At 39.2% G+C, this 13,582-nt stretch overlaps 1 protein-coding gene across 1 annotated transcript; it reads right to left on the reverse strand.

The window, feature by feature from the left end:
- Positions 1-455: 455 nt before the first annotated feature.
- On the reverse strand, positions 456-10,440 carry dusp4 (dual specificity phosphatase 4). Its single transcript, XM_020931614.2, has 4 exons — positions 9,926-10,440; positions 8,341-8,468; positions 5,985-6,204; positions 456-3,093 (listed from the first exon to the last, which is right to left on the reverse strand). The coding sequence occupies exons 1-4, from the start codon at positions 10,299-10,301 to the stop codon at positions 2,708-2,710; spliced, it is 1,110 nt and encodes a 369-aa protein (XP_020787273.1). The 5' UTR covers positions 10,302-10,440; the 3' UTR covers positions 456-2,707.
- Between the last annotated feature and the right edge of the window lie 3,142 nt (positions 10,441-13,582).

Here is a 13,582-nt window from a genome sequence, read left to right on the forward strand (position 1 = left end):
GGCCTAAAAAAATGACATGGACCTGTTAATCGAAGCGATACTAAAACCTGACATTTTGCACTTTCTTCAAATGCCCACTGGAGGGTGCAACATACTAATTTTTTACTTTAAATGAAGGATCTAGAAAATACCAGCTTATGACTGTTATATTTGATAACCCTAACTACATTTAATATGAAAGAATATAAATTGTTTTCTTTAACTTTTTTCTCTTTATTTCTTTCAGTTTATTAGATACAGAAATATATAAGGAGATGGAACAGGCCTTGTTGTTTTATTGTTATTGCAACTAACTATTGTCCTATATTTGACTTTTCATTTAAAAAAAAAACATACTTTTCATTACTTTTCATTTAACAAAAACATTTAAGTTGTACCCTAAACGTGTTGTTGTTTATTCATAAGCCTAAAATATTTTATTCTACAATATTATGAAAAACATCACACACACCTCATTATTTTCATTAAGAACATTTTTTATTCAACATTGTATTCTTAGTAATAAATAAATGCACAGATCATTCATTCACAATAAAACTGAGGGAGAGTCTTTGAAAAGTCCCAGTGGAGAGTTGATATTGCCATGATGTCGTAACTGACCAGACAAACAGATCAGGTGGACGGACTCACGGAAACACATTACAAACCAAAAGACATTTAGTATTGCGTTTTACCACTGATTAACTCGCTTCTGACTCTTTTCTTTTTCCTACAAGTTCATTATTATTCCATTGGGTCACATCTAGTCCGCCTATCTTCAACCATGATGTGCAAATCAATCATAAATTATAAATACAATATTGCATCACTTCAAAGTGCTACAGAGAGGTGCCGCCGTCAACTGTCCAAAACAATATGCGGTAGTGGAGTTTCTTTGTAACATGTTTGTGAATGTTTGACCGGGTGAACTGGGTGAAAAAGCACCCATGGGTGGACTTTGGAGATTTACAGACAGTGTAAACAGCGTCTCAGTAGCGTAGGGGTCACTGTATTTTGTCTATCTACCCTTGTAAGCCAGCATTGCATTGGTTCAAAGTACAACAGAAAGAAAGGCAGACGAGAGCCAGGTATAAATAAGGGTTGGTCAAGAATTGTATACAAGATTTCCAGAGCTATTAAAACATGGAGTAAAAAAAAAATCAAGCTGAAAAATGTATGAATTATTGCAGGCCTGTTTTTGAAAATGAATATTTGGAATTACATTTAACATATGGATAGGCTATGAGTTACATTAAATAAATTAACATTATACTTTTGCGCTATCCTGTCTCTCCAAAGTCAACCCAGTGGAGCTTAAAACCATGTTATTATACCTTTAAGAACAAGGCACAAACCTCTTAGAAAACCAGTGGTAGTGCACAATAGAGGCCACTGACTCCACACATTTCCTTAAGCAATTTGTCAGATTAAAAAAAAGCCACTTATGCTGAAAGAAAGCAAAAACATCCTGTGGGTTTGGGGAAAATGTCATGTGTAAGAAGAATACATAATTTATAAACCTTAAAACATAACCACCAAGTCAGTCCTACATAATTTTGTTTCCCCAATCTGGGCCTTCCCTCGCGTTCACTCAGCTTGTGGCCTTTTTTGGCATCTTGTATGATTTATTTAACCACGATTCGGGGGATGAGAGAGAGAAAGATGAGAGAGGAGGAAAAAAAAAAAAAAAGAGGAGAGGGGGCAGCTTACAAAAGGATGAAAAGAACATAAGCGGAAGGAAGGTGTGTGTGTGTGTGTGTGTAGGGGGGAGAGGGGGAGCAGAAGAGAAAGACAGGAAGCCAGCAAAGCACCTGTCACTGCTCTCTCTCTCCATCCTCCTTTGTCACCCGACGGAGGAAGGAACAGACAGAGAGAAAGAGTGGGGTGGGGGTAGGGTAGGGATGGGGGGTGCTTAAGATCTCTCCTTCCTTCCTGTGTCCATCTCCTGTCGTCTCCGTAGCAACAGGCCCCGTCCTCATACTGAGCTTATTCATTTGGTGGTCATGAATGAGAGAGAGAGATAGGTGTGTGTCTGCGTGTGTGTCGAAGTAGCGTGCCGGTTCAAGGAGGAAGCTTCAGTCCAACACTCCAGTCCAGAGAAAAAAATTTAATAAAATAAAAAATTCCAGGGATGTTTTTTGGTCTATTGTGATAATAGTGAAATGGATGGAGCATTGGCTGGTTTGTGTACCATTGAAAAGTCTTTGTAGCATAGACAGTAGAAGTGTAGTTGACCAGGATGTTGCTTGTGTGAAAGCTAAAAAATAAAAATTGTGTATACATGGTAATATTCCAGTTAGTTTTGTGTAAATATACACCACCAAATATGGCAAAAAGTTATAAATTTAGCAGGTAATTTAGCCAGTTTATGATGCTAATGTACTTGGATGATGAAGAAAAAAAAACAAACAAACAAAAAACCAACAACAACTGTAGGTCCCTAAAAACAAAACATGAAAAACCTACTTAAGTTAGTAGCAGTAAGCTAGCTGCCAGAGATCAATTTTGAACATGAATAGTGAGTGGGAGAGCGGACACCCCTGCGGAGTACCCTTCTACTGTCTATGGTTGTCATTTAGGCACCGTGACGCATACTCTCCCGCCTTTTTGGAAGCATGTAGCTGTCGGCATTACAAGACTGACAGCTCTCTCAGCCAATCACAGCCCAGTGTGTGTGCTCAGCTTTGTCCATACTGTCCCAGCCGTGAGCAAAATGTCCGTCCAGCCATCAGCAGCCGGGAGACGTCGTGATTGGATTGTGGTGCAAGTAGACGGGGTTGACCACCGAGACGGGAAAGCTGAAGATGAACGGCGAAGTGGGCGTGGCAGTGGCGGAGGGGTTAGCGGCGGACTTGGGCGCTAGCAGGGGGCTGGCCGTGGCGGCGGCCTCAGCGGCACAGGAGGTGGCGAGGAGCTGGGATTCGAACTGCAGGAGCTGGCCCATGAAGCTGAAGTTGGGGGAGATGATGCTGCGACGTCTGCGCACGAACTCGAAGGCTTCATCCAGACGCACGCGCTTCCTCTTCATCAGGTAGGCCAGGCAGATGGTAGCTGAGCGGGAGATGCCGGCCTGGCAGTGGACCAGCACGCGCCCGCTGGAGTCCCGCACTGAGTCTGGGGAGACACAAGAGACAACAGGTTAGAGATATATACTTAAACATGGGGATTTGTATGTACATATTTATACTTTTATAATAACTTAATATATTCTAGATCAGGGGTGTCAAATTCAAATTCACAGAGAGTCAAAATTTAAAACTGGGACTAAGTCGTGGGCCAAATTAAATATTTATTGAAAAATGTCAACAACATCTGCATGTTTTTTCTTCTTTTGAGATATGTAATGTTAAACTTTTCTTATTAAAATAAATGTTTTATAATAGTTTGCATAAACATTGAATTCAGAACAAGCATAAGATAAAATAATAACACAATTTTAAATAAATAATGTCTCTGTAGCCGGCGGGCCAGCTCTAATACACATTTGATCTCGTGGGCCAAATATAATTATATCACGGGCCTGAGTTTGACATGTCTGTTCTAGATGTTACTGTACTGAAATGAGTAAAAACACATGAAGGCCTAGGCATGGGTGTTGATAGGCTGAGGTGGCTGGTGAATCCCCTGCTGCGGTAAGAGTGAGCATAGAGCACATAAATGGAATAGCAAGATTGATTTATTGCTACCGATTAACAGAGACGTGGCAGATGAGTAAATTGTCTTGCTCAAGGACACAACAAAATCTTAACTAGAGGAGAAATTTAAATGCAAGTGTAAACTTCTCTACATTCCATGACAGTCAGTTTTGTTTTATTTTGGATTATGTTTGCATGTACACTCTTACACATCATAAGCAACTAATATCTTTGGTGGATACTTTGTAAGCCAACATAACCGAACAAAACATAGCATTCAGATCTCGACGTTTACACAGCGGAGCCCATTGTGTTGCTATTCTCAGCTGACACCTCTGTTCCAAAGTGTCAAACATATCTCCACATATCACGTTTAAAATAGCTCGTACAAATCTGCAGCGATGCCTTCCTTATCACACTTCCTCTCCTCCTCCTCTTTGCATCCCTCAGCACTGTCTCTGCTCCGAGTGAGAAAAACAGCAAATCACATTTAGCCACACGACCACGCAAAAGCAAAAAAAAAACCAAACAAACAAAAAAAAAAACATAGCACACACTTCCTCCCCTGTTCTATCTCTCCCTCCCTCCTCTTCTCTGTGTGTTTTAGGCCGATTCATTACATTCCACCAGGCAATAGTCTGATTTTCTTTGCTAATTCAATTTCCCCAATGAGCTTCGTCGGCATGATTGGTTTAACAATGTTGTGTGGCGTGAGCGGCAGCCTGCAGGGAATTAAGCTGACTAAATATAAAGAACTTATTGGGAGAACTTTATTCACATTCCATTGATTACATCCATTTAATTTTCAGCAAGTAACGATCACAATAGACCTATATAGTGGTTGCAATCATTAAAATGTATTAATATCTTATGCTATAATGTGTGCCAGTATATTTAGTTATAATTTTTGGAAGCAGCAACTATGTTAAGCCAGAAAATACTGCAACTATATTTAGCTTAGACCTAAATACAGTTGGTCATATTATCAAAATTATGTAATATTGATCTAATTGGAAAAGTTCTTGAAATGGCATAAAATATAACAGTAGTTCATCACTTTCAAGATGCAATTTCCAAATAGCAAGTGGAAGTAAATAATACATAAATTTGGTAAACATCTAGGCAGAAGCAGCTAATACCAAGGATGAGTGCTCTTGCTATTGCCAATCTTTCTTTCTGGGTTTGCCGCAATATTTGCATGAATATTTTCCCACTTAAACCAAATAGTCTTCTTCATCTGTAAGCCAAAAATAGTTTCTCTTTTTTGAATTGCAACCCTAATAAAAGCAGTATCTTATTTTATGGTGTAACTTGTAAAAGTGTTCTCAGCAGGAAAAGATATTTAAAAAATGCAACTTTACAGTACACAGTCTCTTTGATTTCTTTGTAATGTCTCAAATGTGCCAGGTCAAGTGTCAAGGTTTAATGTTAAATGATTTTGTTAAGTAATGCATCTGCTGCTGCACAAAATAAACAAAAAATAATAAAATCCACGCCACCGTTTTACCCTTTCTATTCTCCATCTACCACTTCTGATTCTTGCCTCCTCCACAACACGCGGGCACTTTTCAGGTAACTCGGCGGCGGCACCTCTGTTCGCCCAGTAACAGTGGATGACTCAGAGCCTGTCCCAGTGCAGCTCTGACGCACACTCGCACGCAGTCCCACTATGCCTCTGCACATGGCCCTCATATGAAAACCCTCACATTCAGTTCAGTCAGCCTGCTTTGTACCCTCTGTGTGTGTGTGTCATTGACTTGGCAGGTCTGATATGGATTACTGCGATAGGCACTGCGGCAGGCGTGTAAATAATCCATAATGTATTGCGACAGCGGATTTGTGTAGGAACATCTCAGGTTAGTCATCTTTGAATTTTGAACTAGCTATATGGGAAGAACTGATTTGGTTTTGACAAGCAGTGGACCGGATATTAAAATTCATCACGAAGAGAGCATTTGAACTTCAGCTAACCAATTTCTTTATGTACTATAATAAATTATAATTGATGAAATACACTAGTTTAATTTGTTTTGTGAATTGAATTTCTATATCAGCCCAGTTTTCATCTTGTCTACTTGAAATTCCACTATTTACTATAAGTTCAAATTATTTTTTAATCTTGATTTCAATCTTTTTTTACATTTATTTGCAAATGTGTGTCACTCTAATCCGCTTCAAAATAATAAAACCTCTTTCCTTCTGTAACACCAGTTAGTATCACCGCACTGACAGCCTCCATCTGACCTAATAAAGACATGACCTACAAAACAACAACGTGCACGAGGCAGATTTGGATCAGCCGGAAGAAACCACGCGCTAACCCCTTTTCATAGAGCTACATTCGTTCAAGCTCTAGTTCCAGACACTGACCTATGAACTCTATGGCCTCCAAGAACCAGCAGCTGATGTCCTCCTTGTGGTTGTCCTCGACGGGGATGCACTTGTACTGGTAGGTCCCCTCGAAGTGGTTGGGGCAGTCGGCGGATACGTTGAGCAGGGCTGAGATTCCGATGCCGTCTAGAACTTCCTTCTTTGAGGCGTGAAGGGCGCTACCGAGGTACAGGAACGGAAGGATCTCCACTGGACCGCCCTGGAACACACACACAAACAACAACATATGGTTCAATTATGGTTGTAAATAATTCAAAAGTCGCGAGGCATAACACAAGATGGATGAGTTGTAATGGAGGTACTGTGAAGTTGCGCATCCTTTTTTCAAACCGCCAAGGAGGAAGTAGGTATTTAAATCAATCTTTCTAATTCCTAGCTAAGTCTTTTGGTGATTGTAGTAACAAATATACTGCTTTTTTTTGGTGAGGGAGGGGTGGACTGCACAACAAATCAGTTCTCAACATTTGTATCTATTGAGTTTGCAATGTACTGCTATTACAAAATGCTATATTAGAAAGCGAAAAAAAACTGTACACTAAAATCTTGCAACATTACTTTTTGCCACTGGATGGAGTAGAGAGTTAACATCAACCTCCAAAGTAGCTTGAAGAAAAATAAATTTTCATAATAATGGGGAATTTCAGTGAAATTATAAGTGAAAATAAATATGATGGACAGTTTTGGATAGTGAAGTTTTGTTTGCGTTATTCTAAATTTTAAATCCAATGCTGTCTACAAAACCTCAAATACAAAATGTGTACTAGATCACTGATCACTCATTCTACAAAACAAAGTAACACTGAAACACATACAAGTTAATATTACCAGTGTGTTAAATATAATTCAGTACATTTTTCACAACACAATTCAATGCTATTGTCAAAACATGGATATAACAATGTGCAGTCTACAGCGCTGTGTGTGGCTGCGTTGATGCTGCCGTGTGGGTGTCTGGGTGTCACGCTTGGCTGGGGGCACCCGCTGGAGGTCTGTGGTCTGAACCAGTACTGAACTTATTGACGAGGCCTTAGTGCGTTTATGTCACTGCCTCTGACGAGCGTCCCACTAACACAGCATCAGGAAATGATCGATAGTGCTAAGAGATGTAATGTGAGGAGGAGGAGGAAGAGCAGGAGAGGGAGGGGTACAGAGACGGGACGAAAACAACAAGAAGCACTCTGGATCTCTTTGCCATAACAGACAAGGGTGGATAAATACTTAAGTATGTCATTTTGGAAGTACTGCTCTATAAAATGTATTTGAAATTCATTTATATCAAGGTCTAAAATAATTTAATTTCACAGCTATTGGGAATAGTACTGTATCTAAGTTTGTAATACTAGAATAATGAGTTGCTTTAGTAGTAGTAATATCTGTAGTACAGTAATAGGAAGTAGTAGTAGTAGTAGGAAAGTATCAGAAGTAGTAATAGTAGAAGTAGTCTCTGTAGTAGTCTCAAACAACAAATGAAATGAAAGATTGTTTTGTATTTTTAAGTATTAGTAACACTGCCAGTATATAAGTATGTATTGTATTTGTATTCTAGTAGCAATAGTAGTAGTAGCAGAAGTAGAGCATTTTGTCTTTAAATTGAAAATGAGGAATAATGTACAAAATGTGTGCTTTTTCAGACCAACTTTAAATATTTCTTTTACAATGATTTATTTGGAATTTGAAATATTCCTGCTCGTTCCTGGAATAAATAAATCAGCATGGCCGTGGCAATCAGCCAGCACACAAGAGACCGGATTGTGCCTCCTGAAGGGAATTTAAACCAGAACAAAACGTCTGACTCCAGATGACCAATCACCATACAAGGTCAGCAGGGTCACAGGAAGTTGCGGCGAGTGCAACATTAAAAACCAACCCCCAGGCCAAGACTAGGAACTCTTTTCAGTACGCTTGTGCACGATTACTGTATAAATGGTCAATATTTAAAACCGGCTAAGCAGCTCTGAATAAACAGATTATAGACTGCATGTATGCGCTCTTATGTTTACAAAGCAAACAGGTCTAGGCCACAGTTCTGTGTACCTAGCAGGAGAAAGAGGATCTCAATAGAATACAGCATTAATTTATTCAGAATATACTATGAACATGAATATGCAACTGATTTTGTACTTGAAATCATCTTCTAATTTCTGAAATAGCTTGATTCTTTTGTAGCTACTATTGACGTCAGGGGAGCACACACATACACACATACACAATTCCAGATTATTAAACAACTTTCCTTTTTTTGATAGAGGGATCAATAACTACACTTTAATTAATCTTAATAAAGTCTGAACAAAAACGTGACTCGTAATAAGTGTGTAGATGTTCAGTTCCTTACCTGGTCGTGTTGTGGCGTCCCACACGATGAACAGGCAGAGTCCACACTAGACTGACTGGTGAGGGAATGTAAGGACTTGGTTGTCAGGCAATATTCAGGGTACTCTGTGAAAAACCTGTCGTAGCCACCTGCAACACAGACCATAGTGTCAACAATATTAGAGTATGTTCTCTTATCTCATTTGTACAACTTACTGACAAAATGAAAAAATAACCCATTCTTCTCATTACATCTTTAGTCGGATTTTCTTGCAAACAAATGACCTCTGACCTGCTTTGTCGTTCGAATTTCACATTTTTATTTATTTTTTTCAGTTTTACAGATATTACCTTCTTCTTGTTGCTTTGCGTTTTTAAATGTGTGGGTTGTTTTCAGATTCTAGAATGCCGTAATCAATTGTCATCAGAAATATCCAAATTTAAAATCCACAAATGTCAAACCTGATCATTTTATGAGTCTCACACTTAAGTCCATTATCCCACCTCAGGCTGCTTTCACAAAACCTGGACTAACCTGGGATTAAACCAGGATTTAACCAGGACTAGAAGAGGGTCAAACCAAGATAAAATCAAAACATGTGTGAACGCAGCGTATATTCAACCAACTCACAACTCAAATCGAAATGAACAATAGTCATTTTACCCCCATCTAGATCCAAATAAACATCACTACAAGACTACATACTATTTGCAATGGCATCTGAAAGCCAGCAATACACCCACCACCATGCTTCGAGATAACTGCGTCACCACATTGCACCCCCAAAATAATACTTTCTACTGACTATAACTCAAATATCATCTTGTTTCACCGTGGCACGTACAAAAGCTCATTTCTCAGCGTTATAGTGTTGGTGATGATGGAACTGCGTATATTGCTTGATACCCAATGTGCATCAGCATTACCTCATCCCCTGCCCTGGCTGCTATTGGCCCGCGAGAGTGCGAGTAGGGTGTGTAAGACCAAAAACATTACAACAGAGTCAAATGGATACTATAAATGGATGTCCGGAGCGGATATTGATCAAATAATTGAGGATTGGATAATGCAGAGATTCTATAACGTGTAGCGTTATGTCATACATTGTGTGTTTTTATATATAGATTGCAGATTATGCTTTTCATTTGGTTGTCTATAGCAAAATCTATCTCCAGTATTTCTAATGTGAATGGATTACAATATATAGGTTTATTTAAGTAGGCTTTTTTGGTTTAACTGTGACATAAATTTAAAACTGTTTATATTTAACAGATAGTACACTTTAATGTTACACAATTTTAGCCTTATTCTAATGCATATTTTCAGACTGTAATCTATACCATAGGGGAAGAATATTAATATAAATGTTTAAATGATTATCTTGACAGTAAATATAAATGCAGTTTATTTTTCAATCAGATTTAGTTTAAATTTTAAGTCAAGTCTAAGCTGTAGCTGCTCTATGAATGGACTATGAAGTCAGAATAGTGGTAGTAGACGTTTTTTGAGGGGTTTACTTTCAGATAAATTTACGCAGAGCAAATATAATGTGATAGTTGGATGTTTACAACAATAAAACAACAGGCTACATTGCAGTGTTTCGTACCTTTGAGCAGGTAGACGAGCGTGCCCGCGGAATCCCTGCACAGCGCGTTGAATACGAGCGTCACCGTGCTGTCCTCCTTCACCGCGTCCAGATCGGGCGTCCTCTCGTCGTAGAGCACCGCCGCCGAGTACATGCCGGAGCGGAGCCGCGCGCACGCCTCCTCGTCCCCGGCCAGCACCTGGTCCAGACTCAGCACCGAACCCTTGGCCCGACGACGCACGATGGTGTTGCATCGCGCGTTCACGGCACCTCGGATATGGCCCGCGCTGTATGCGAGGAACGAGCGGCAGTCCAAAATTAGTACTTTGGCCGCCCCTCCGTCGTCCTTTAGGAGCCTTTTGAGCAGTGGGCACTCCATCTCGCACATCTCCTCCATTGGCGCGTCGTCGGAAAACCGTAAAGTGTTTAGCAGCGTCGGTACGTCTCCAGTCTATCCTCGCATCTCTCCCTCTCTCTCTCTCTTCTGTTCGTCTATCCTCGCCCTCTGTCTCTCCGCTCTGTGTCTCCTCTTGATTGTTTTCTCTTCTTTTTTTTTTTTTATGAATGGTGCATGGCGTCACAGCGGAGGTGACGTCAAAGCGCTCAGAGCCAATCAGAGAGCGCACAGTTCCCCGTCCCCCTTTCGTCCCCTCTGCCGTTCATTCATAAAACAAACCTGCAAACATCAATGAAACAGAGGCGTGGAAGACGAGATGGGAGTCCAGAGGTGCGTATTCGGTCATCCACTTCTCCGGGCTTCATTCACAACAACTGAATAAAATATAAATCAGTGGTGATAAGAATATAATGAGTTTTGCCAGCCAAGTCACAGTTATAAATGTGACTCATCTTTCAAGTCGATATTTCAGTAATATCATTGATGAAGGTTATAACCAAACCCACTGAACTTTAGCAGAATAGAATTTATAGTTTAAAGGTGCATTATGGCTAACCTTTTGATGGACCACATGTCTCCATAAATGTAATCGCTTTGCATGGTAAATTCCACAGTATGGCTTTAGATTATCCTTGTATCCTTTTTTGTCTGACTGTGTAGCCCTTTAAAAATTCTATACACATGAAGCAGATTTTAATTCATCATGGAGACAAGCAGGCAAAAACACAAAGCCAAGTTACAGGTCAGATCTGCGGAGAGGCGAGCCCACTCACAGTAAAAATTAGAGGTGTAACGATATCCAAGTCTCACGATACGATATTTTCACGGTACGAACCTCACGGTACGATATTTATTGAGATATTGTGGGAAAGGTCACAATATGGTGTGGAGGCTCACGATTAGGGATGTAAAAATATCCAAATCTCTCGGTACGATATTTTTATGATATACATCTCACGGTACGATATTTACTGTGATACTTTGTGGGGGCTAACAAAACTGTTAATATGCTACTTTTTCCTCTTAAAATGCCTTGACAAGACTTAATCCAAAGAACTAAGACTTAAAAGTGCTTAGAACTGTTATTTCTTCTTGTAGTTTATGCTGAAATGGAGCAAAGGATCATGGTCTATGTAGTTCCCTCTGTCTTTTTTAGCTATTGCTGCACCATAACTCTTCATTTAAGCAAAGAGACTTGTAATTCGATATATTGTGATGGTCCACAATATTATTGTGAGAACTTTGACGATACGATATCACGATATTTCGGTTATTGTTACACCTCTAGTAAGAATACATGTCTTTCAAGCAACAAGACACCTGTAACTGAATGAATGCAAGATGAAAAAGTTTAAGAGCATCCCTACTGTAAAACATTCCAATCAACCATAACAGAACATCTCCATGGAAACAAGCAGGTGACTGACCCTCCTCCAGAAAGCTTACATAGCGCGCCTTAAACAACACTGACGCACATTTTGAGAGCCAAGCAGAGTTTAAATCTCTATTTTGAAAACAGTGCAGGGCTGAACTCAAAACACCATCCACTATTGCATTCACTTTTGACACTAATTTAGCATATCATTGTCTGTCACGCTAGCATGGGGCCCCGCTGGTCGCTTCCTCCCTGCCTACAGTCTTGAAGTAGGTGAATTGGTGACTGTAAAGCCGTAGTGAATGCATGTGGGAGTCCGTGGGAGTGGGTGAGTGCCTGTTAGCCCTTAGCAATTAAGTGTGTCCTCAGGCTCATGATACTAATGTTACAGGAAGAGCCAGTGCCCCTCCACCTGCAGGAAGCAACCGTCAATAAAGGCTTTGTTTCACTTAATTAATTAGATAGCAACTGTTGTGTGTAATGTGGTAGAGTGGATACCAGTAAACGGCTTAGTATGCAGGAGAGTGTTTTAGTTTGTTAAATTTAATTTATTTAAAGCTACAGTGTGCAAGTTTTTAGCACAAAAACAGATAAAAATAAACCTTTTTTTTGTTTGTTTATTGCACAAATTTTGAAAAACGTGTCCTTATGTGAGCGGAGTTGTATCTCCACAAACCTTCTTATTTCCATGGAAATGTTGTTCCACAATATTGCACAAAACTTCATCTCTATGTAGTATAGTTTTAACTTGTTACTTTCATGCACTCATTCAGGTGACGTACCACCTCCAGTTACATATTGTGCCTTTAACTATTTTTTAGCGGTGTAATAATATCCAAGTCAAACAATACGATATCGTCATGGTGCGAACCTCACAGTATGATATTTATTGCGATATTTTGGGAAAGCTCACGATATGGTGGGGAGGCTCACAATTAGGGATGTAACAATATCCAAATTTCTCAGTACGATATTTTCACAATATACATCTCACAGTATGATATTTATTGTGATATTTTGTGGAGACTAACAAAAGTGTTAATATGTTACTTTTTCCTCTTAAAATGCCTTGACAAGACTTAATCCAAAGAACTAAGACTTAAAAGTGCTTAAAACTGTTATTTCTTCTTTTAGTCTACACTGAAATGTAGTAAAGGATCATGGTCTATATAGTTCTCTCTGTCTATTGCTGCACCAAAACTCTTAATTTAAGCAAAGAGACTTGTGATTTGATGTATTGTGATGGTCCACGATATTATTGTGAGAACTTTGACAATCATGATATTTCGGTTATTGTTACATCCCTACTATTTTTGTTATATGCATGGACCATTTGATTTCCTGTTAAAAAAAATCAGACTTGCTACACCCCATGTCTTTATAGTGCCATTTCATAGCAAGTAATTGATTTTCATATTTACATTGAAAAATTGCTATGGGATGTGTATGATTTTTAATTTTTTTTTTATTTTGGTAAACGTAAGATAGTATAAGGAAGTGACAGTTACAAGGAGTAGGTGATAATGGATATTTTCTGAGCTCTAAAGCCTCAAAATGACAATACAGGATTACTCAAACCTGTATGAATTAATCAAATCCATCAATCAGTGGCATATATCCATTCATTCATTCATTCATACATTGTTATTGGGAGTGGCTACTGACTGCACAATAACTATTAACCTAAGGCGGAGTAAGTCTACATAGAAAAAAGCATTGTCTATATATTTACACAAAAAATATTTCCCATGCTCTTTTGCTTGTTTCACGGAGACATTCTTTTAAAAACAATGCTATAGTTCCCTCTAGTTATTGACAGCCAAACCAATACCTAAAAGACAGCTTCCTGTGTAAACAAATAAGACAAATGAGCAGGAAACAGGCTTACATTAAATAAATGCACTCC

Source organism: Boleophthalmus pectinirostris, unplaced genomic scaffold (genome assembly GCF_026225935.1).
Source record: "Boleophthalmus pectinirostris isolate CB_2022bp ecotype Guang Dong unplaced genomic scaffold, ASM2622593v1 HiC_scaffold_18, whole genome shotgun sequence".
Taxonomy (NCBI): Eukaryota; Metazoa; Chordata; class Actinopteri; order Gobiiformes; family Gobiidae; genus Boleophthalmus; species Boleophthalmus pectinirostris.